Source organism: Bufo gargarizans, chromosome 2, assembly GCF_014858855.1.
Source record: "Bufo gargarizans isolate SCDJY-AF-19 chromosome 2, ASM1485885v1, whole genome shotgun sequence".
NCBI classification, from domain to species: Eukaryota; Metazoa; Chordata; class Amphibia; order Anura; family Bufonidae; genus Bufo; species Bufo gargarizans.
Window position 1 is genome coordinate 80,598,003 of NC_058081.1, and position 26,150 is coordinate 80,624,152.

The 26,150-nt window shown below is 46.2% G+C and overlaps 1 protein-coding gene across 1 annotated transcript in view; it reads right to left on the minus strand.

The window, feature by feature from the left end:
• Positions 1-774: 774 nt before the first annotated feature.
• LRRTM4 (leucine rich repeat transmembrane neuronal 4) overlaps positions 775-26,150 on the minus strand; it is a 716,993-nt gene continuing 691,617 nt past the window's right edge. The window contains exon 3 of the mRNA XM_044283102.1: positions 775-999. Coding sequence (XP_044139037.1) covers positions 775-999 — 225 coding nt within the window. The remainder of the gene's footprint in view (positions 1,000-26,150) is intronic.

Sequence of the window (26,150 nt, forward strand, 5' to 3'; positions counted from 1 at the left end):
TTAACCTTGTCAAGAAAATCCAAATAAACCAATATAGGAATGATAATCCTTATATGTATGAGGGCCCAGATGAAGGCTTCCCACTGCCTGTTCTGCACCTTTTTTTATTTTTTATTTATTTTGTTTTGTTTCGTGAATTCTTATCCACCAGAGTGACTCTAATTGAGGCTGGTCTCTCCCCAATGTCATCCCCTGTGGCTGGCAGTCTGATAAAAAGCAAATCCTTCTAACAGGAAAAGAGAAAAGAAACACAGTTCAAAGAGATCCACTGGGTTATTCGACAGGAAACAAGAAGCATTCCCTACCCCAAAATCCCCAAAGTCTCCCCATTTTGGTTCATCTGTATTGGAACCATGCAACGTGTAGAAAAAAAAAGAAACCAATGTACAAGCAAATATTACTCCCGTACTCAACGGAAGTGGATCCAAAATTGGTTAAGAAATCCTTTGCGTGGATCCAGTGTTATGTTTTTATTTTATTATCTTATTAACTTTATTTTTCAAATTTTTTATTTTTTTTTACACCACTGGGGCTTAGGATAATACTTTAAAGCCAAAATAGACCCCATGCTGTTCCTAATTCATCCATTAGTGTTCCAGGGTCCGGCAACCAGAAGTCTGTTCCGCGCTCAATGTTTTTTAGTTTTGCGTTATTTATTGATTACACAAGCACGCAACGTCTTCAGGGCGCTCCAGACAACTGTAATCTGTTACTATGTGTTTGTCCGCGTCTTCTTCTCCCAAGATGCACACTCCAGGAACAAGACTCCTGATGTTATTGGTTTGGTATCCTCTCAATGTATATGGCAGGTGCTGCTGAGCGAGCTATGGTGGAGATGTAGCTCTGGTCCCTACTAAGCTCTAGGTTGGTGGTCTCTCTTTGCTCTTGAGATGTCCCATCATAGCCCTTATTTACAAGGAGTGTCTTGTGTGTCTGGCAATATCCGACCATGGGCTGGTCATAGCTGTAGTATGGTAGAGTCTTGATGTGCCGCGGAATCTGTTAATAGGCAAAGAAAAAAGAAAAAAATAATAATGATATTTTATATTTTCTGAAAAAAAATGAAATATTATAGTTATTCTACTACTATTAGACAACTCAGATAAGAAATAACATGAACAGTAAGTCTACATTTTATTACATGCAGATGTTGTTGCAATTTTTGTAGATTTCGCCCTATCCAATGCACAGGCATCCATGACAGATTGGAAATCCACAGCATGCCCTAAAATTCACACAGAGTTGTTTCAGGACCCCATTTTCTAGCATTGTACTGTACAAGGGATTACGGGGCACATTTACGAAGACCGCTGTTTTAGACGCCACTCTTATTAAGCCCCTGTAAAAGCAGTGGATAGCAGAAGTTATGTAGAGGTGATGGCTCTACATAACTTTGGCAGATCCATCGCTGATTCTAAATGAAGGCAACTTCTGAGCTGTCTTACATTTAAACTATTTTCTACGCCTAAGCGTTCATTCACACGTCCGTAGAGTATTGCGGATCCACAAATTGCAGATCCGCAATGCACCCGGCCGGCACTGCCATAGAAATGCCTATTCTTGTCGCAATTGCGGACAAGAATAGGACATGTTATATTTTTTTCCGGAGACGTGGACCGGAAGATCGTCGGCTTGCTCCGGAAATGCGGATGTGGAGAGCACTTAGTGTGCCCTCCGCATACATTCCGTCCCCATAGAGAATAAATGGGTCCGCATTTTGCGGAACGGATGCGGACCCATTTTTACGGACATGTGAATGGTGCCTAAACTCGGTGTAGAAAATTAAGAATAAGACTGTTCTGTCGGCTGGTTCCCTTCTTAGTGCACGCCATGTCCACTTTTCAAACCTGGCATGATCGGGTAAGAAGTAGCAGATTCTGCAGCAACATGACGTACATCAGAATCTGTGCCAGGTATATGCTACGAAAGTGGCGTATATCTGGTCATAAATGACCCCCTACATACCTTAGTGACAATCACCAAGCTGCTATGAGGTTCTAGGAGATACAGCTCTGGTTAGTCCCATCAACTTTTCGGTTGAGTGGTGGGAACATGTGTAGGACACTCCAATACAGAAGGGGGTTGTGGGTAGAGAATTAGCTCAAGGGTTAAAGGGGTATTCCTATAATAATGAGTTATGCCCTATCCAGTTGATAGGGTATAACTGCTACATAGTAGGGGTTTGACTACTTTATTTGGCTATGTCTGTCTGTCCCATAGAGTGGAAGGGCGCATGCTTGACTATTGTGCCTTTCAAACTGGGGACTTAAAACTCCCACTGTCATGATTAGAAAGGGTCTCAGCAGTCAGACCCCAACTGATCTAGCAGATACCTCGATCGAATGGATTGGGGATAATTTGTCATTATTGGAATACCTCTTACTAAAAAGGGTATGGTGGGGAAACAAACAAGAGGTCCTTATGTCCTTGGTGACAAAACCCAGGGACCACACTGGTGGCCCATTTAGAGCTTTGCAATGGAAAGCCTTCTCTTCTCTGATTTTGAGGAACAAATCCGCCACTTCTTAACATACCCTAATATAACCAAACACCAACTTTTTTCCTTGAATTGTTGTACAATCACAATACTGTATTACTGAGTCCATTCGTGTATGGTAAAAAGGAGTAATGATTCTACGTGCTACAATAAACAATCCTACGGATGTATCAGACGATAATCCAAGTGACATGTAACATCAAGTGACATAGATTCAAAGAAGAAGCAGAATCAAAGCCTGGTAATTAGCCGCCTTAAAAAAAAAAACAAGGTAGAAATGTACAGTAAGTGCAGCTAATTATTCTCTTATTTCTCCATTTCTATGTACTATTTATAAGTGCTTATGACATGGACCAATTATATATACTATGCAAGCATCTGCTGCAAATTTGTTACTAAAAGATCATCTTAAAGAAGAGCTAATAACTACATACAATTAAGAGTGCAATTAGACAATGCGGCCAAGCCATAGTAACCGTGCACCGCTTGGGGCTAATTGATGGGGTTTTGCAGCAAGTACAGATGAAGCACATGGCTTTTATCTGCTTAACCTGTATAAGTCCCAAAACCACAGAAATGAGTAGATAAACCACGTAGCCATAATACATTATGTGTAATAGAACGTTTAGAGAGGTTGTTCTGCTAAAAATATTCATTATTTTTCAAACCAGCACCTGGATCTGAATACTATTGCAATTGCACCTGCTGTTTTTTCTGTTTTCTCTGTCCACCTCTTTAACCTTGCTGAGGTGGACACACATGCTGAGTTTCATACTTCAACAGCCACCAGCCATACTGTATCTACTGTTAGGGCTCATTCAGATGGTTGTCTGCAAAACTGCGAATCCGTTTTTTTGCGGACAGTTTAGCGTGTCCGCAAAAAAAACAGATTGCATTCTGCATTTTTGAGGACCTATGGACTTCAATGGAGCCACATCCTTATTTTCACTGACAAATATAGGACATGTTTTATTTGCTTTGCAGAGCCATAGAATTAAAGAAAAGGATGCCATAGTAGGGAATAGGTCTTCATCTAATCTGCAAAAAGCGGATCTGCATTTTTGCGAACAGCATACGGCTGTCTGAATGAGCCCTTAGAAGCTGTTACAGGTACAGGGAGAGATCTGCAGCAGAAAGGACACATACCCTGAGCTGCAATAAGGAGAGAGTGCAGCAGAAATGACATGCCCTCTGAGCTGTGATAGGGAGACAGCTGAAAGAGAAAGCACCCACCCACTGAGAATGGACCAGCTGCCAGCTTGAAATAAATCTAGCAGAGCAGGTGGAGCAATGTGTCCTCAAAAAACTGATCCGCAAAAGATATGGATGACATCCGTGTGCATTCCGTATTTTGCGGAACGGAACAGCTAGCCCCTAATAGAACAGTCCTATCCTTGTCCGTAATGCGGACAATAATAGGACATGTTCAATTTTTTTGCGGAACGGTCACGGAAAGAAAATACGTTTGTGTGCATGAGCCCTTAGAATCACTGCACACTTCACTTCTTTGGGCAGTCACGGGGCCAAAACTTACCAAATGACTCAAGTGTAAACCTTACAGGTCGATGTTAGTGTCAAGAAGAAGCGCACTCCTTTTACACCGTCGTCAGCTGATTCCACATAGATGTCTATAGAACCTGCTCTATTTGAAGCTTATACAAGTAGAGCCCCCCGACAGAGTGGAGAGGGTGTCCGCAGTAAGTTTGTGTTGACGTCACTGACAATTTTGCCCTTCCTCTGATCCGTCAGAACAATAACCCCCCAAAAAACTGATCCTGTCTGTGGAGCATCCGCCTTCACTCGGTCAGCATTTGGTCAGTAATCCATCAGTATTGCTAATGCCAAAAAAACAGGAGTGGAACCAAAAGCGAGATGACCGAGTCAACAATTCAAGCACCGTTGGGTTACTGGTTAAGACAGGACCACTAGTTGACACCGGGAGCTCAGGCCTCTGGAAGTGACCCCTGCTGCCACTCACCCTTACTCTGCTGCGACCTGTGCCTGTGCCAGAAACATTTAGGCCTCTGCCACTCCCCTGTGTAGAGCCTGTCACTTCTCTGTCTGACATACTGTTAGATTAAATAAATAAAAAGGAAATTAAAACACAACAAAAAAGTTTGTAATTTTTTCACCAGACAACGGCTATTAAGCCTTTTTTGCCCAATACACACCAAAAAATGGATTTAGAACAAAATAACTGCACCGCTGAATGGCAAAAATATTTTACTATACACAACAAAAAGGGCTGTAATTTTCTCACTTCAACACACAATGGCTAATAAGCCCTTTTTTCGCCACTAATACAAGCCAAAAACTGCACCGCACAAGGGCAAATAAAACGTAGAAATATTTCCTTGTAATAAAACCTGTTAATGGCTGTAACACCCCAATAACAAGAACGTTTTGCTGAAATTACAGAGCTGTATAATGGCAATTTGGACCCACAGTCAGTGCTACAAGGTGTAATCGGATTGTTTCTATTACCCAGGCTGTAACCTCCCCTACTGAACCCTTGACCGGTGTATTGTCAAGTCACTTACACCCCCCCCCCCCCCTATAATTCTCACTCCTAACTAGGGATGAGCGAACTCGAACTGTATAGTTCGGGTTCGTACCGAATTTTGGGGTGTCCGTGACACGGACCCGAACCCGGACATTTTCGTAAAAGTCCGGGTTCGGGTTCGGTGTTCGTCGCTTTCTTCGCGCTTTTGTGACGCTTTCTTGGCGCTTTTTGAAAGGCTGCAAAGCAGCCAATCAACAAGCGTCATACTACTTGCCCCAAGAGGCCATCACAGCCATGCCTACTATTGGCATGGCTGTGATTGGCCAGAGCACCATGTGACCCAGCCTCTATTTAAGCTGGAGTCACATAGCGCCGCCCGTCACTCTGCTCTGATTAGCGTAGGGAGAGGTTGCGGCTGCGACAGTAGGGCGAGATTAGGCAGATTAACTCCTCCAAAGGACTTGATTAACTGATCGATCTGCAGCTGTGGATCATTGAGCTGCTGATCCTCAATTGCTCACTGTTTTTAGGCTGCCCAGACCGTTTGTCAGTCACATTTTTCTGGGGTGATCGGCGGCCATTTTGTGTCTTGTGGTGCGCCAGCACAAGCTGCGACCAAGTGCATTTAACCCTCAATGGTGTGGTTGTTTTTTGGCTAAAGCCTACATCAGGGTGAAGCTGTCACACCAAGTGCATTTAACCAGCAATAGTCTGTTCATTTTTTGGCCATATACAAAATCAGGGGCAAGCTGCGCCTGTCACCAAGTGCATTTAACCCTCAATGGTGTGTTTGTTTTTTGGCTAAAGCCTACATCAGGGTGAAGCTGTCACACCAAGTGCATTTAACCAGCAATAGTCTGTTCATTTTTTGGCCATATACTAAATCAGGGGCAAGCTGCGCCTGTCACCAAGTGCATTTAACCCTCAATGGTGTGGTTGTTTTTTGGCTAAAGCCTACATCAGGGTGAAGCTGTCACACCAAGTGCATTTAACCAGCAATAGTCTGTTCATTTTTTGGCCATATACTAAATCAGGGGCAAGCTGCGCCTGTCACCAAGTGCATTTAACCAGCAATAGTCTGTTTATTTTTTGGCCATATCCCAGTCTAATTCTGTCACTAAATCCATACCGGTCACCCAGCGCCTAAATACTAGGCCTCAAATTTATATCCCGCTAAATCTGTCCTTAGTGCTGTAGCTGGGCGAGTTATTTAGTGTCCGTTCAAGCACATTTCTTGTTCTGGGTTGAAATACAATTCCCAATTTAGCAATTTCATAATTTAGTGGTTTCTGCTATATCAGAGCTATTTGAAATCTATCCCTAAAAGGGTATATAATATTCAAGGTGCACATTGGGTCATTCAGAATAACTTCACACACACCCGCTACTGTGTATTTCCAAGTCTAATTCTGGCACTAAACCCATACCTGTCACCCAGCGCCTAAATACTAGGCCTCAAATTTATATCCCGCTAAATCTGTCCTTAGTGCTGTAGCTGGGCGAGTTATTTAGTGTCCGTTCAAGCACATTTCTTGTTCTGGGTTGAAATACAATTCCCAATTTAGCAATTTCATAATTTAGTGGTTTCTGCTATATCAGAGCTATTTGAAATCTATCCCTAAAAGGGTATATAATATTCAAGGTGCACATTGGGTCATTCAGAATAACTTCACACACACCCGCTACTGTGTATTTCCAAGTCTAATTCTGGCACTAAACCCATACCTGTCACCCAGCGCCTAAATACTAGGCCTCAAATTTATATCCCGCTAAATCTGTCCCTAGTGCTGTAGCTGGGCGAGTTATTTAGTGTCCGTTCAAGCACATTTCTTGTTCTGGGTTGAAATACAATTCCCAATTTAGCAATTTCATAATTTAGTGGTTTCTGCTATATCAGAGCTATTTGAAATCTATCCCTAAAAGGGTATATAATATTCAAGGTGCACATTGGGTCATTCAGAATAACTTCACACACACCCGCTACTGTGTATTTCCAAGTCTAATTCTGTCACTAAACCCATACCTGTCACCCAGCGCCTAAATACTAGGCCTCAAATTTATATCCCGCTAAATCTGTCCCTAGTGCTGTAGCTGGGCGAGTTATTTAGTGTCCGTTCAAGCACATTTCTTGTTCTGGGTTGAAATACAATTCCCAATTTAGCAATTTCATAATTTAGTGGTTTCTGCTATATCAGAGCTATTTGAAATCTATCCCTAAAAGGGTATATAATATTCAAGGTGCACATTGGGTCATTCAGAATAACTTCACACACACCCGCTACTGTGTATTTCCAAGTCTAATTCTGTCACTAAACCCATACCTGTCACCCAGCGCCTAAATACTAGGCCTCAAATTTATATCCCGCTAAATCTGTCCCTAGTGCTGTAGCTGGGCGAGTTATTTAGTGTCCGTTCAAGCACATTTCTTGTTCTGGGTTGAAATACAATTCCCAATTTAGCAATTTCATAATTTAGTGGTTTCTGCTATATCAGAGCTATTTGAAATCTATCCCTAAAAGGGTATATAATATTCAAGGTGCACATTGGGTCATTCAGAATAACTTCACACACACCCGCTACTGTGTATTTCCAAGTCTAATTCTGGCACTAAACCCATACCTGTCACCCAGCGCCTAAATACTAGGCCTCAAATTTATATCCCGCTAAATCTGTCCTTAGTGCTGTAGCTGGGCGAGTTATTTAGTGTCCGTTCAAGCACATTTCTTGTTCTGGGTTGAAATACAATTCCCAATTTAGCAATTTCATAATTTAGTGGTTTCTGCTATATCAGAGCTATTTGAAATCTATCCCTAAAAGGGTATATAATATTCAAGGTGCACATTGGGTCATTCAGAATAACTTCACACACACCCGCTACTGTGTATTTCCAAGTCTAATTCTGGCACTAAACCCATACCTGTCACCCAGCGCCTAAATACTAGGCCTCAAATTTATATCCCGCTAAATCTGTCCTTAGTGCTGTAGCTGGGCGAGTTATTTAGTGTCCGTTCAAGCACATTTCTTGTTCTGGGTTGAAATACAATTCCCAATTTAGCAATTTCATAATTTAGTGGTTTCTGCTATATCAGAGCTATTTGAAATCTATCCCTAAAAGGGTATATAATATTCAAGGTGCACATAGGGTCATTCAGAATAACTTCACACACCCGCTACTGTGCATTTCCAAATCTAATTCTGTCACTAAACCCATACCTGTCACCCAGCGCCTAAATACTAGGCCTCAAATTTATATCCTGCTAAATCTCTCGTTACCGCTGTCCTGTTGTGGCTGGGAAAGTTATTTAGTGTCCGTCAAAGCACATTTTTTGTTCTGGGTTGAAGTACAATTCCCAATTTAGCAATTTCATAATTTAGTGGTTCCTGCTATATCAGAGCTATTTGAAATCTATCCCAAAAAGGGTATATAATATTCAAGGTGCACATAGGGTCATTCAGAATAACTTCACACACACGCTTCTGTGCATTTCCAAGTCTAATTCTGTCACTAAATCCATACCGGTCACCCAGCGCCTAAATACTAGGCCTCAAATTTATATCCCGCTGAATTTGAATACAATACATTGGGCCAAATAATATATTTGTTGTTGTGGTGAACCATAACAATGAGAAAAACATCTAGTAAGGGACGCGGACGTGGACATGGTCGTGGTGGTGTTAGTGGACCCTCTGGTGCTGGGAGAGGACGTGGCCGTTCTGCCACATCCACACGTCCTAGTGTACCAACTACCTCAGGTCCCAGTAGCCGCCAGAATTTACAGCGATATATGGTGGGGCCCAATGCCGTTCTAAGGATGGTAAGGCCTGAGCAGGTACAGGCATTAGTCAATTGGGTGGCCGACAGTGGATCCAGCACGTTCACATTATCTCCCACCCAGTCTTCTGCAGAAAGCGCACAGATGGCGCCTGAAAACCAACCCCATCAGTCTGTCACATCACCCCCATGCATACCAGGGAAACTGTCTCAGCCTCAAGTTATGCAGCAGTCTCTTATGCTGTTTGAAGACTCCGCTGGCAGGGTTTCCCAAGGGCATCCACCTAGCCCTTCCCCAGCGGTGAAAGACATAGAATGCACTGACGCACAACCACTTATGTTTCCTGATGATGAGGACATGGGAATACCACCTCAGCATGTCTCTGATGATGACGAAACACAGGTGCCAACTGCTGCGTCTTTCTGCAGTGTGCAGACTGAACAGGAGGTCAGGGATCAAGACTGGGTGGAAGACGATGCAGGGGACGATGAGGTCCTAGACCCCACATGGAATGAAGGTCGTGCCACTGACTTTCACAGTTCGGAGGAAGAGGCAGTGGTGAGACCGAGCCAACAGCGTAGCAAAAGAGGGAGCAGTGGGCAAAAGCAGAACACCCGCCGCCAAGAGACTCCGCCTGCTACTGACCGCCGCCATCTGGGACCGAGCACCCCAAAGGCAGCTTCAAGGAGTTCCCTGGCATGGCACTTCTTCAAACAATGTGCTGACGACAAGACCCGAGTGGTTTGCACGCTGTGCCATCAGAGCCTGAAGCGAGGCATTAACGTTCTGAACCTGAGCACAACCTGCATGACCAGGCACCTGCATGCAAAGCATGAACTGCAGTGGAGTAAACACCTTAAAACCAAGGAAGTCACTCAGGCTCCCCCTGCTACCTCTTCTGCTGCTGCCGCCTCGGCCTATTCTGCTGCTGCCGCCTCGGCCTCTTCCTCCGCCTCTGGAGGAACGTTGGCACCTGCCGCCCAGCAAACAGGGGATGTACCACCAACACCACCACCACCACCTCCGTCACCAAGCGTCTCAACCATGTCACACGCCAGCGTTCAGCTCTCCATCTCACAAACATTTGATAGAAAGCGTAAATTCCCACCTAGCCACCCTCGATCCCTGGCCCTGAATGCCAGCATTTCTAAACTACTGGCCTATGAAATGCTGTCATTTAGGCTGGTGGACACAGACAGCTTCAAACAGCTCATGTCGCTTGCTGTCCCACAGTATGTTGTTCCCAGCCGGCACTACTTCTCCAAGAGAGCCGTGCCTTCCCTGCACAACCAAGTATCCGATAAAATCAAGTGTGCACTGCGCAACGCCATATGTGGCAAGGTCCACCTAACCACAGATACGTGGACCAGTAAGCACGGCCAGGGACGCTATATCTCCCTAACTGCACACTGGGTAAATGTAGTGGCAGCTGGGCCCCAGGCGGAGAGCTGTTTGGCGCACGTCCTTCCGCCGCCAAGGATCGCAGGGCAACATTCTTTGCCTCCTGTTGCCACCTCCTCCTTCTCGGCTTCCTCCTCCTCTTCTTCCACCTGCTCATCCAGTCAGCCACACACCTTCACCACCAACTTCAGCACAGCCCGGGGTAAACGTCAGCAGGCCATTCTGAAACTCATATGTTTGGGGGACAGGCCCCACACCGCACAGGAGTTGTGGCGGGGTATAGAACAACAGACCGACGAGTGGTTGCTGCCGGTGAGCCTCAAGCCCGGCCTGGTGGTGTGTGATAATGGGCGAAATCTCGTTGCAGCTCTGGGACTAGCCAATTTGACGCACATCCCTTGCTTGGCGCATGTGCTGAATTTGGTGGTGCAGAAGTTCATTCACAACTACCCCGACATGTCAGAGCTGCTGCATAAAGTGCGGGCCGTCTGTTCGCGCTTCCGGCGTTCACATCCTGCTGCTGCTCGCCTGTCTGCGCTACAGCGTAACTTCGGCCTTCCCGCTCACCGCCTCATATGCGACGTGCCCACCAGGTGGAACTCCACCTTGCACATGCTGGACAGACTGTGCGAGCAGCAGCAGGCCATAGTGGAGTTTCAGCTGCAGCACGCACGGGTCAGTCGCACTACAGAACAGCACCACTTCACCACCAATGACTGGGCCTCCATGCGAGACCTGTGTGCCCTGTTGCGCTGTTTCGAGTACTCCACCAACATGGCCAGTGGCGATGACACCGTTATCAGCGTTACAATACCACTTCTATGTCTCCTTGAGAAAACACTTAGGGCGATGATGGAAGAGGAGGTGGCCCAGGAGGAGGAGGAGGAGGAGGAAGAGGGGTCATTTTTAGCACTTTCAGGCCAGTCTCTTCGAAGTGACTCAGAGGGAGGTTTTTGGCAACAGCAGAGGCCAGGTACAAATGTGGCCAGCCAGGGCCCACTACTGGAGGACGAGGAGGACGAGGATGAGGAGGAGGTGGAGGAGGATGAGGATGAAGCATGGTCACAGCGGGGTGGCACCCAACGCAGCTCGGGTCCATCACTGGTGCGTGGCTGGGGGGAAAGGCAGGACGATGACGATACGCCTCCCACAGAGGACAGCTTGTCCTTATCCCTGGGCAGCCTGGCACACATGAGCGACTACATGCTGCAGTGCCTGCGCAACGACAGCAGAGTTGCCCACATTTTAACCTGTGCGGACTACTGGGTTGCCACCCTGCTGGATCCACGCTACAAAGACAATGTGCCCACCTTACTTCCTGCACTGGAGCGTGATAGGAAGATGCGCGAGTACAAGCGCACGTTGGTAGACGCGCTACTGAGAGCATTCCCAAATGTCACAGGGGAACAAGTGGAAGCCCAAGGCCAAGGCAGAGGAGGAGCAAGAGGTCGCCAAGGCAGCTGTGTCACGGCCAGCTCCTCTGAGGGCAGGGTTAGCATGGCAGAGATGTGGAAAAGTTTTGTCAACACGCCACAGCTAACTGCACCACCACCTGATACGCAACGTGTTAGCAGGAGGCAACATTTCACTAACATGGTGGAACAGTACGTGTGCACACCCCTCCACGTACTGACTGATGGTTCGGCCCCATTCAACTTCTGGGTCTCTAAATTGTCCACGTGGCCAGAGCTAGCCTTTTATGCCTTGGAGGTGCTGGCCTGCCCGGCAGCCAGCGTTTTGTCTGAACGTGTATTCAGCACGGCAGGGGGCGTCATTACAGACAAACGCAGCCGCCTGTCTACAGCCAATGTGGACAAGCTGACGTTCATAAAAATGAACCAGGCATGGATCCCACAGGACCTGTCCGTCCCTTGTCCAGATTAGACATTAACTACCTCCCCATAACCATATATTATTGGACTCCAGGGCACTTCCTCATTCAATCCTATTTTTATTTTCATTTTACCATTATATTGCGATGCTACCCAAAGTTGAATGAACCTCTCCTCTGCCTGTGTGCTAGGCCTAAATATATGCCAATGGACTGTTGCAGTGGTGGCTGACGTGAAGCCTCATTCTCTGCTATGACATGCAGACTAATTCTCTGCTGACATGAAGCCAGATTGTCTGTTACGGGACCTCCCTCCTCTGCCTGGGTGCTGGGCCTAAATATATGCCAATGGACTGTTGCAGTGGTGGGTGACGTGAAGCCTCATTCTCTGCTATGACATGCAGACTAATTCTCTGCTGACATGAAGACAGATTCTCTGTTACGGGACCTCTCTCCTCTGCCTGTGTGTGTGCTGGGCCTAAATATATGCCAATGGACTGTTGCAGTGGTGGCTGACGTGAAGCCTCATTCTCTGCTATGACATGCAGACTAATTCTCTGCTGACATGAAGACAGATTCTCTGTTACGGGACCTCTCTCCTCTGCCTGTGTGTGTGCTGGGCCTAAATATATGCCAATGGACTGTTGCAGTGGTGGCTGACGTGAAGCCTCATTCTCTGCTATGACATGCAGACTAATTCTCTGCTGACATGAAGACAGATTCTCTGTTACGGGACCTCCCTCCTCTGCCTGGGTGCTGGGCCTAAATATATGCCAATGGACTGTTGCAGTGGTGGGTGACGTGAAGCCTGATTCTCTGCTATGACATGCAGACTAATTCTCTGCTGACATGAAGACAGATTCTCTGTTACGGGACCTCTCTCCTCTGCCTGTGTGTGTGCTGGGCCTAAATATATGCCAATGGACTGTTGCAGTGGTGGCTGACGTGAAGCCTCATTCTCTGCTATGACATGCAGACTAATTCTCTGCTGACATGAAGCCAGATTGTCTGTTACGGGACCTCTCTCCTCTGCCTGTGTGTGTGCTGGGCCTAAATATATGCCAATGGACTGTTGCAGTGGTGGCTGACGTGAAGCCTCATTCTCTGCTATGACATGCAGACTAATTCTCTGCTGACATGAAGACAGATTCTCTGTTACGGGACCTCCCTCCTCTGCCTGGGTGCTGGGCCTAAATATATGCCAATGGACTGTTGCAGTGGTGGCTGACGTGAAGCCTCATTCTCTGCTATGACATGCAGACTGATTCTCTGCTGACATGAAGCCAGATCGTCTGTTACGGGACCTCTCTGCTCTGCCTGTGTGCTAGGCCTAAATATATGCCAATGGACTGTTGCAGTGGTGGGTGACGTGAAGCCTCATTCTCTGCTATGACATGCAGACTGATTCTCTGCTGTCATGAAGCCAGATTGTCTGTTACGGGACCTCTCTGCTCTGCCTGTGTGCTAGGCCTAAATATATGCCAATGGACTGTTGCAGTGGTGGGTGACGTGAAGCCTCATTCTCTGCTATGACATGCAGACTGATTCTCTGCTGACATGAAGCCAGATTGTCTGTTACGGGACCTCTCTCCTCTGCCTGTGTGCTAGGCCTAAATATATGCCAATGGACTGTTGCAGTGGTGGCTGACGTGAAGCCTCATTCTCTGCTATGACATGCAGACTAATTCTCTGCTGACATGAAGCCAGATCCTCTGTTACGGGACCTCTCTCCTCTGCCTGTGTGTGTGCTGGGCCTAAATATATGCCAATGGACTGTTGCAGTGGTGGCTGACGTGAAGCCTCATTCTCTGCTATGACATGCAGACTGATTCTCTGCTGACATGAAGCCAGATTCTCTGTTACGGGACCTCTCTCCTCTGCCTGTGTGTGTGCTGGGCCTAAATATATGCCAATGGACTGTTGCAGTGGTGGCTGACGTGAAGCCTCATTCTCTGCTATGACATGCAGACTAATTCTCTGCTGACATGAAGACAGATTCTCTGTTACGGGACCTCCCTCCTCTGCCTGGGTGCTGGGCCTAAATATATGCCAATGGACTGTTGCAGTGGTGGCTGACGTGAAGCCTCATTCTCTGCTATGACATGCAGACTAATTCTCTGCTGACATGAAGACAGATTCTCTGTTACAGGACCTCTCTCCTCTGCCTGGGTGCCGGGGCCTAAATATCTGAGAATGGACTGTTCCATTGGTGGGTGACGGGAAGCCAGATTCTCTGCTATGGAACCTCTCTCCAATTGATTTTGGTTAATTTTTATTTATTTAATTTTTATTTTAATTCATTTCCCTATCCACATTTGTTTGCAGGGGATTTACCTACATGTTGCTGCCTTTTGCAGCCCTCTAGCTCTTTCCTGGGCTGTTTTACAGCCTTTTTAGTGCCGAAAAGTTCGGGTCCCCATTGACTTCAATGGGGTTCGGGTTCGGGACGAAGTTCGGATCGGGTTCGGATCCCGAACCCGAACATTTCCGGGATGTTCGGCCGAACTTCTCGAACCCGAACATCCAGGTGTTCGCTCAACTCTACTCCTAACCCAATAATGACAGACACAGCAAGTGGGTTTTAAGGCCACAGCAGCCTTTTAATAATAATATAAATACAAATAAATAACATAACTAATACAGAAAACCCAGGCCTTCCCATCTGAAGGCCACGCCCAAGAACCGTATCAATAACCTAGGAAAATCACAACACGGGGACGGTCCTTGGAGCCCCATAAATGACGGATAACGGCCTCACCCTCAGTTAAATTACCTCTAGCCGATGAACGACAGCTCAGAGGCAGGAACCGGTAACCAAGGGCAACCAACGTGGGCCGCTACCTGCCATATCCCACCTTAAACCAGTACCTGGGGAGTCCAGAGCCTCCTTTTGGCTCCCTCCCCACTACGCCAGAACCACCATAACCACCAACTCCAAGGACCCCCCACGACCCAAGAAGGTGAACACCTCACCTCCTTGCGTCCCGCCACACCCGCAGCGCCAATTCAATACTGTCTTGTAAACCAGAACACCAAAGATCAATTCCTACCCCATTCAAGTGTACCCCATCACTCCTCCAAAATGCCCCCTGTCCCGACTCCAAGTCCCTATGCCGAACCACAATGCCCTCGTTCCGTGCAACAAACCTACCAACAGCCCTGTTCACTTTTATCCTCACCTTATTCAATAGCTCCACATACAGCGCCCACAACCGTAGCAGGTCAAACTTAATGTCTCTTACCAATTCCCTGAAGGGACGCGCCCCCAAATCATTCCCCCCGACATGCAATACCAAAACACCGGGGGGGCCTATCCAACCGCGCAAACCTGTGAAACTCAAGGAGGATCCGACTCCAGAGCATGCCTCGCATCCCCAGCCATCAGATTATGGCCACCTCTCTCGAGAACGACAACTGCCTTCCGTCCAGCCTGACCGCCGCTCTCAATGCTCCCCAGAACACGTAGGAGTGCCCCATAATCCAAATTAAGCACAGTGGAACCCCTACAAAAAGAAAAAACTAAATAAACATATCATCCACTGTCCGCCCCTACACCCCCCACTCCCACCAAGTTAACCACCATCATGCCCACGCGGCCCTGACGTATGACCGAAACCAAAGGGACCCTAAACGGCCAATGCGTCGAATGAAATCCTCACCCAACCCCCTCCGAGCCGCTTCCGTGGCTGCACCTATCCGAAACGAATGACCCCCATATAACGAGGGGTCCTTACCCAATCCCAACAAACATGATCTCATACCTGCAACAAACTTAAAACGAGAGAGAAAAGACCCGTCAATGTGGACTAACGACGGCCCAGCCCCTTTGACCTCGTCCCTTCCCCAAAACTCCCTAACAACTAACCGGGCATGCGTCCGACCCCTCCACCTTGTACAACACCCCCCCGGCAACCCTGGCCCTGTTGACCGTGTTGGACCGTCTGATGCAGAATTCCAATCTAACCAACTACCCAATAGGCAAGGCTCCAAAAAAGGCGAGGGAAAAAGCCAACTTGAAGAACCTGACTGCCGACACGCAAGTCCCCTCCAACTGTCCCAACATATTCAACAACAAAGCGAACGAAACCGGACGGCGAGTAATCACCCCAGCTGAACACTTTTGCCAACCCCTTAAAGCCTGCACCACCCAAAAGGACTTAGTAACATCCCCTGCCCCCCGGCACCGACAACCAAAAGCTACACCTGCCATAAACTTTTTCAACCTGGAACATGACCACCCCTCCTCCCTGCAATGCCCCACCCAAAGCAACATCGACACTCCATTCTCCAACCCACAACCCCCAAAACGCTGCCTCCAAACGTCCCAAAGACCCCATGCCCTGTCGTAAACCGCCCATGTCCCTGCCGACAAGGAACCCCTCACCAAATCTTCAACCGACCGAAAGGCAGATTCCACGGCTCAGGGTGAAAGCTTGTTCCTTCCGTCTCCGCCTCCGGCGCCAACTCCCGAAAACACTCCCACTGGAAACGAGACAAAGCATCCGCAATTGAGTTACTAACCCCTGGGACATGAGACGCTACCACCCACGCGTTTAAAGACAGGCAACCCACATCAAATGCTGAAGCAATCTCACAACGGCGACTAAGCTGAATTGCGATTAATGGCCTTGACCACCCCCATATTGTCGCAATGAAAACAGACCTTCTGAACCCAAAAGAATCCACCCCAAATGGACACCGCCACCACGATTGGAAGCAACTCCATCAACACCAAGTTCTTCACCAAACCTTCCTCCTTTCAGCCCTCCGTCCACTCCCCCACACACCAACGACCAACCAAATATGCCCCAAAGCCGTGACCCCCCCGCCGCATCCGTAAACATTTCCAAATCCACCGCCGACACCCCTTCTGCCATCCACATACACCGCCCATTGTAAGTCTCCAAAAAGGACGTCCTGCAACTCACGGGTGATCCGAACGAAATGATGAGGAGACCGCCAATGCCCTCACCAATTTTCTACAAAAAAACGCCCCATGGGCATTATGCGGCATGCAAAATTGATCTTACCCAATAGGGACTGCAACTTGCGGAGCCGTATTTTTTGCCTGCCGGAAGCCGCAGACACCTCCCGCCTTAAGTCCCCAATTTTATCCTCAGGCAATCTACACTCCATAGCCACCATGTCAATGATTATCCCCCAAAAACTCAACTGCATTGTCGGGCCATCTGTCTTCTCAGACGCCAAAGGAACCCCGAAAAGGCAGGATATGGTTTCAAAGGAATGCAGCATTACAGAACAGCCATTAGAACTTGGCGACCGGATAAACAAAAAATCATCCAGATAATAAATGATAGAACCCCAACCTGACCGTTCGTGTACCACCCACTCCAGAAAAGTACTGAACTTTTTAAAATAGGCGCACGAAACCGAACAACCCATCGTCAGGCGCAATCCCGTCATTAACCGAGCCCCCTTTTGGGAACGAGAGGTGATGTATAAGGCAAAATTTATTAGGCTCCCGTTTCGGCACGACACCTGCCGATGCCGCCTGCATCGCACTCCCACGCTGGGCAAGGGAAACAGGGCCTGGCCCCCTGCCGCACCAGCGCCGGATCCCATGTTGTCTGCATCTGAGGAGGGGGGTCCCGCACCCCCCTCCCAGGATCCCACCGCAATATAGGCTTCCTCCCAGCACGCGATCACCTGGAAGCCTTGTTACTCACCGCGGTGTGTGCTGGAGGGTCCACAGAGAAGCTCCATAACCGGCTCCGGACCCTCGGGGTCATATCTCGACTAAAGCGCGCCGGAGGCCTAGTCCTCCGCGGCCGGCTGAAGGGAAGAACTGAAGCAGCAGTCTCCCTGGACCCCGGGAGTAGGCCCTGGACAGTAGCCTGCAGCCATCCAGCTCCACTGCTACAAAATGACCCCTTTTCCTGCCCTTACTAACCCTCTTAAGCCCTAAACCGCTAACTTCTCCCATCACCATTCCCCCTCCTTAACCCTTCATATCCCAGGAATCAGCTCCCTTCAAGCCCCGGTCATGCCAGGCCTGCATCCAGGCTTGCAGCCCCCATTCCGGCCTGCACTGGTCAACAGAAATGCTGGGGAATGATTCTTCGCTATGCTTTCCCTACACCTTGAATAATCTTTCCCTGCACTTGTAAATCGTTTTTTTTTAGCACAATGAAGTCTTTCCTAGCACTGTCCCTAGTGCCTGCTGATGTCTCTCCCTGCACTAAGTACACTGGTAAATGGCAGAATATAAGATGGCTGTGAGTGACATCACAGGGCTAGCTGGCTGCTGATTGGCTGCATGCATAGCGTTATGGGTGATCCCACCTACCCAGAGTTCCTTGCTCCATATCCTCACACGTGCAGCAGCCATTTTAGGAAAAAATTTGATTCGTTACCACGAAGCGGGAGGAAATTCGGGTTCGGTACAAATCAAATTTTCGGATCGAATTCCATTTCGTCAACTTTGATTCGCTCATCTCTAAACCTAAACTCACAGCATCATTCCAGTAGACCAGCAGTTGAGCTGGAACATCATAGGTTAATATAATGCAGTAAGTTTGGGTCAGAATGATGAGCCACCATGCTGGGAAACAGGCTGTCACATGGCCACCACAATATATGACCATCATATTGAGTAGTAACCATTGTCTTCACATTGGGTGAGAAATATTCCTAACCCCAATATAACAGTCAGAATAAATCCCTGGTCTAACCGCCAACCTTAACCTGTTACACATAATCCCATAATATTTTATCTGTTAAGAAAGGCATCCTGACAACTTTTAATATAGTCCCCTGGTTTCACTGCTTTTACATTATAGAATCCCATTCTATGCTGCTGATGATCTAAGTATACCCAGGACTATAAGAAGTCACGACCAATGTTCCCCAACCCGTAGCTCACAAGCTGTTGCAAAACTACAACGCTCATCATGCCCTGACTACCTGCAGTGGAGAGCTAAAGATTAAAAATCACTGATGTTCTCGCAATCCTGAGTATGAATTAGATCATTAGACAGATCTCTGCATTGACAATGTAGGTCTCTTCTTATTCATCATTTTCTACAAACTAATTAAACTCCAAATTGAAGTAATCTTTCTGGGTTCTGTAGTTCCCTCGTTGTCTCCAATATCTCCAATACATGAGTAGTACTGCAGCTAAGGAGTCCAGATCACAGTTTTTTATTTTCCTGCTGCCCCCCGTTCCCCCACTGTCAGCGCTTAAAGCTGCACTGAAATATACAGTCTGGACTGTGCTGTTCTAACATAATGGAGAGGACTCATGTGCGCATGCACAGCAGTCCTGACAATGTATGTCAACGCAGCTCTGAGCGCTGACAGCGGAGTACACGGGCTAGGAAAATAAAAAATAGTGTTCTGGACTTTATATCTGCAGTACTATTCTAGTATTACTATAGATAATTATCCAACATTGGGGTGACGGATTTTTTTAGAGATTGCAATAATAAAGGCCTATGCTTTGGGTAGGTCATCAGTATCAGATCAACAGTGGTCCAAGTCTCGACACGAGCTGTTTGAAAGGGCCTCAGCGCTGAGGCAGACATTGCAACCTCTTCATTGTCACCAGAACACTGTACATACCATGCACTGTGTATTGCAGCACTGTCCCATTCAACTATTTTATTTGCACGACAATCTGGTGTACGGGCCCAAGTAAACAACGGCGAGGTGCAGCAGTCCCTCCAAATAGCTGATCAGCAGGGGCGCTCAGGGTTGGACCACCACCGGTCTGATATCAAGATTTTAGAAAGTCCCATTAAAAGAGGGTCGGTCAGCAGTTTTGATCCCTCCAAACAGCACCACATAGGTGGATAATCCTACTATTTGCATAAGCAATAAAACAAAGTTTTGATCCATCTCAGGCAGTTAAGTCCTTGCTGGACATTCCTTAAAGGGGTTATCCAATGCCTACAGTGACTCCTAGAATGCCCGGGCCCCTCCTCTAGAACATACTTACCTGCTCCCTGACACCCGCGTCCATCTGGATCCCTGCACGGCCGCCGCTGCATTACTCCTTTGCGTGGATCAAAACATCTGGTGTCCACTGGTGGGCTTGCAGCCAATAGCAGGCCGCGACAGTGTGGCTTGACTGCACATGACCATCCGCACCGTACCCACAGGGCTTTATCCTACCTTATGACTACCTTAGGACTAGTTTGCACGTCAATGTTTGATTATAGATTTGGATCAGTGATTGTCAGCCAAGTCCAAAAACATAGAAGAGGTACGAATCTTTCCATTATACCTTATCTCTGTCTAGGCTTCACTCCTGGTTTTGGTTCACAATTATTGACCAATCAATGACCACAACACTGATGTGTGAACAAGGCCTTAGAATGGTTGAGCTCCTTCTGAACATGTCAAACCTCGGCTATGTCTTTTCACACATCAGTGCTCAAAACTATAAATTTTCCAGCTTATTAAATCAGAACATCAATGCAAAAGCAAAAAAAAAAGTTTAAAATGTATTTTTAACTTAGTATGCAACTTTATGCGACGCTTGCAGAATTTGGAAATACTTTATGCAGTTAATTTTATATTGAAGCTATCAGTCTGATCTAAACCTGCTTCTAAATTAGGCCTAATTGTCACTGTGAATCCATCTAACTGACAAGGTTCATTGTACTAGATTTCTCCATAGAGGTATAGTACATTCCGTTATTATATCTAGAAATGAGCGAATTTCAAAAAGATTTGCTGCGAATCCCGTAATAAAACGGCTATTTCCTGGCTGCAGAGAGCCTGTATAGTGGTGTAAAACACTGTGCCTTGCAGTAACACGTATCGGGAGTCTGCTGTGGTAGTGAAATAATACTGTGAGTCCGTATGGCATGCAGATGACAGGCGTCGCTCTTAGAATCACTGCACACTTCACTTATTTGGGCAGTTACGGGGCCAAAACTGACCAAATAACTCAAGTGTGAACTCAGCCTTACAGGTTAATGTTAGCTTCAAGAAGAAGCGCACTCCTTTTACACCGTCGGCAGCTGATTCCACATAGATGTCTACAGAACCTGTTCTATTAAACACTTATACAAGTAGAGCCCCCCGACAGAGTGGAAAGGGTGTCAGCAGTAAGTTTGTGTTGAGGTCACTAATTATTTTGCCCTTCCTCTGATCCGTCAGAACAATAACCCCCAAAAAACGGATCCTGTCTGTTAAGCATCCACCTTCACTTGGTCAGCATTTGGTCAGTAATCCATTAGTATTGCTAAAGCCAAAAAACAGAGATGACACGTGAATGGAATATTTGCATGTCTTCTGTGTTTTGTACCCACTCCTGATTTTGGCTACCAAATCATAAGCCAATTCTGATTAAAAATAGGGACCATGTCATGCAGGCCTTACAGATGTTACATAGACAGGATCCATTGTGCATCTTATTTTTCCTTCCTTCTGACAGATCAGAAGAAGGGTCAAATAAATGATGATGTCAGCCAGGCCGAAAGGCAAAATAGTGGCCCAGTCATGAAGTGGGAAGGGTGCGAACAGAATGAAAAGTCCACAGAGTGGCCCTATGTCATAGTTATTAGGTGAAAGCAGCAAGAGGAGACTAATGACAGAGTCTGGAGGTGGCAGCAGCATCAGGAGGAGGCCACAGAGTGGCACAATGACAGTGTGAAGGTGGCAGCAGCATCAGGAAGCCACAGAGTGTCACAATGACAGAAAGTGGAGATGGCGGCAGCAGCACCATCAGGAGGAACCCACAGGGTGGCACAATGACAATGTGGAAGTGGCAGCAGAATCAGGAGGCCACAGAGTGGCAAGGTGACATAATGTGGAGGTTGCAGCAGCATCAGGAGACCACAGAGTGGCAGGGTGACATAGTGTCGAGGTAGCAGCAGCATCAGGAGACCTCAGAGTGGGAAGGTGACATAGTGTGGAGGTGTCGGCAGCAGCATCATGAGGCCACATAGTGGCAAGGTGACATAGTGTGAAGGTAGCAGCAGCAGCAGCATCAGGAGCCCACATAGTGGCAAGGTGTCATAGTGTGGAGGTGGCAGCAGCATCAGGAGACTACAGAGTGGCAAGGTGAGATAGTTTGGAGGTGGCAGCAACATCAGGAGACAACAGAGTGGCCCATGACAGAGTGGGAGGTAGGTGACAATAACAGTAACAGCTGAAGATGGTGGGTGAAATGAGGAACACTTGGCATCAGTTGTGTGGCATCAGGCAGGTGGCAGCATCAGAAAAGTACAGAAAAGTAGCTGAGGCATGTAGCCGGAAGAAACCAGTCTCTTTTGTCAAAGTGTTGGTGTGGTAACATGGATGATCTAATCTGATGCATCAAGCATTGCTGGGTGGAAATCCTAGCTGATCCAGGCCTGATTCATCTTGACAAAGGTCAGTCTCTCCACTAATACACACCAAAAAGGGCTGTAATTTTCTCACTTCACCACACAACGGCAAAAAAATTTTTTGGGTGCCACTAATACACGCAAAAAAGGGCTTTAGAATATATAACTGCACCACTGAACAGCAAATAATATTTTTTTGCCACTAATATACGCCAAAAAGAGCTTTAGAACATACACTCACCTAAAGAGTTATTAGGAATACCATACTAATACGGTGTTGGACCCCCTTTTGCCTTCAGAACTGCCTTAATTCTATGTGGCATTGATTCAACAAGGTGCTGATAGCATTCTTTAGAAATGTTGGCCCATATTGATAGGATAGCATCTTGCAGTTGATGGAGATTTGAGGGATGCACATCCAGGGCACAAAGCTCCCGTTCCACCACATCCCAAAGATGCTCTATTGGGTTGAGATCTGGTGACTGTGGGGGCCATTTTAGTACAGTGAACTCATTGTCATGTTCAAGAAACCAATTTGAAATGATTCAAGCTTTGTGACATGGTGCATTATCCTGCTGGCAGTAGCCATCAGAGGATGGGTACATGGTGGTCATGAAGGGATGGACATGGTCAGAAACAATGCTCAGGTAGCCCGTGGCATTTAAACGATGGCCAATTGCCACTAAGGGGCCTAAAGTGTGCCCAGAAAACATCCCCCACACCATTACACCACCACCACCAGCCTGCACAGTGGTAACAAGGCATGATGGATACATGTTCTCATTCTGTTTATGCCAAATTCAGACTTTACCATTTGAATGTCTCAACAGAAATCGAGACTTGTCAGACCAGGCAACATTTTTCCAGTCTTCAACAGTCCAATTTTGGTGAGCTCGTGCAAATTGTAGCCTCTTTTTCCTATTTGTAGTGGAGATGAGTGGTACCTGGTGGGGTCTTCTGCTGTTGTAGCCCACCTTTCTTTCCCATTCTGACATTCAGTTTTGAGTTCAGGAGATTGTCTTGACCAGGACCACAACCCTACATGCATTGAAGCAACTGCCATGTGATTAGTTGACTAGATAATCGCATTAATGAGAAATAGAACAGGTGTTCCTAATAATTCTTTAGGTGAGTGTATAACTGCACTGCTAAACGGATAAAATGCAAATATTTTTTTTTTCCACTAATACTTGCCTTAAAGAGCTTTAGAACATATAACTGCACAGCTGAATAACAAATATATATTTTGTTGCCACTAATACACACCAAAAAGGGCTTTAAAACATATAACTGCACTGCTGAATGGCAAATATTCCCTTATTTTTTTCCACTTACCAAAAAAGGCTTTAGGACATATAACTGCACTGCTGAACGGCAAATAGGCCCTTTTCCACCTATACACTCCACAGAAAGCTTTAGAACATATAACTGCACCACTGCACGGCAAATAATGTATATTTTTTTGCCAGTAATACAAGCCAAAAAATACTTTAGAACATATAACTGCACAAGGGCAAATAAGAAGTAGAAATATTTCCTTGTAATAAACACTGTTAATGGCTGTATCAAACAGCACTTGCACCCCAAGAACAAGAACGGTTTGCTGGAATTACAGAGCTGTATAATGGCAATTTGGATCAGCAGACAGTGCAGTAAGGTGTAATAGGATTGTTCCTATTACCCAGGCTGTAAACTCTCTTACTGAACCCTGGTCTGCTTCAATAGTGTGTAATAATTCCTCCCTATCCTTTTCCTACACTTCTAATGCTCTTTCCCTGAACTTCTATTGAGCAAAATATACGTTTTCAAGTCATACCTAGCACTGTCCCTAGCAACTGCTGACGTCTCTCCCTGCACTAAGTTCACTGGAAAATGGCTGAATCCAAAATGGGTGAGACTATTTATAGGGCTGTGACATTACAGGGCTGGCTGACTGCTGATTGGCTGCATGCATGGCATTCTGGGTGATTCCTCGTTTCCAGAGTTCCTTGTTCCATGTTCTCACACGTGCAACAGCCATTTTAGGAAAAAAGGCGATTCGTTAGCACAAAGTGTGAGGAAATTCGGATTCAGCGCAAATCAAATTTTTCCTGAAATTCGGATCAAATTCCACTTTGTCAACTTTGATTCGCTCAGCTTTAATTATAACGCATGCATAATACAGATAAAACACAACTTAGCAGAAAATTTCCTATTTTATCCATATTATTCATTGAGTATGAAACCTTCTGCCCTATTAGAATCATGCCGTTCCCTAATACATAGAAAACGTTCTTATCTGTCCCGCACAGATTTTGCTTCCATTGCTAAATTAGCTTCTTATATGCTGGGACTTGAAAATATATTCATTGTTAATGACAGTTAAATATAAGTTGATGAAATAATGCAAAACTTCATGATTTGTGGAAATGTGCCTATATTTGTATTTCTGGAGTGGTAAATATTTGAACTGTAAAAGTCAAGTTTAAAGTTCCGGAATAGGTTCATTATTATTATTATTATTATTATTATTATTATTATTATTATTACAGCAGAACTTTATTCCTTGGTTCTACCATCTCAAATGTACATAAACTAAGTACTTCATATATTCCTTGTTCCAGATACCGTTGATAAGCTTCATTACTGACTGAAACGTTCAGATAACTGCAAGTGTCCAAAATTTACATATATATACAGTACAGACCAAAAGTTTGGATACATCTTCTCATTCAAAGAGTTTTCTTTATTTTCATGACTATGAAAATTGTAGATTCACACTGAAGGCATCAAAACTATGAATTAACACGTGTGGAATTATATACATAACAAAAAAGTGTGAAACAACTGAAAATATGTCATATTCTAGGTTCTTCAAAGTAGCCACCTTTTGCTTTGATTACTGCTTTGCACACTCTTGGCATTTTCTTGATGAGCTTCAAGAGGTAGTCACCTGAAATGGTTTAATAAGTGGGATTTCTTGCCTTATAAATGGGGTTGGGACCATCAGTTGCGTTGTGGAGAAGTCAGGTGGATACACAGCTGATAGTCCTACTGAATAGACTGTTAGAATTTGTATTATGGCAAGAAAAAAGCAGCTAAGTAAAGAAAAACGAGTGGCCATCATTACTTTAAGAAATGAAGGTCAGTCAGTCCGAAAAATTGGGAAAACTTTGAAAGTGTCCCCAAGTGCAGTCACAAAAACCATTAAGCGCTACAAAGAAACTGGCTCACATGCGGACCGCCCTAGGAAAGGAAGACCAAGAGTCACCTCTGCTGCGGAGGATAAGTTCAACCGAGTCACCAGCCTCAGAAATCGCAGGTTAACAGCAGCTCAGATTAGAGACCAGGTGCCACACAGAGTTCTAGCAGCAGACACATCTCTAGAACAACTGTGTGAATCAGGTCTTCATTGTAGAATATCTGCTAGGAAACCACTGCTGAGGACAGGCAACAAGCAGAAGAGACTTGTTTGGGCTAAAGAACACAAGGAATGGACATTAGACCAGTGGAAATCTGTGCTTTGGTCTGATGAGTCCAAATTTGAGATCTTTGGTTCCAACCACTGTGTCTTTGTGCGACGCAGAAAAGGTGAACGGATAGACTCTACATGCCTGGTTCCCACCGTGAAGCATGGAGGAGGAGGTGTGATGGTGTGGGGGTGCTTTGCTGGTGACACTGTTGGGGATTTATTCAAAATTGAAGGCATACTGAACCAGCATGGCTACCACAGCATCTTGAAGCGGAATGCTATTCCCTCCGGTTTGCGTTTAGTTGGACCATCATTTCTTTTTCAACAGGACAATGACCCCAAACACACCTCCAGGCTGTGTAAGGGCTATTTGACCATGAAGGAGAGTGATGGGGT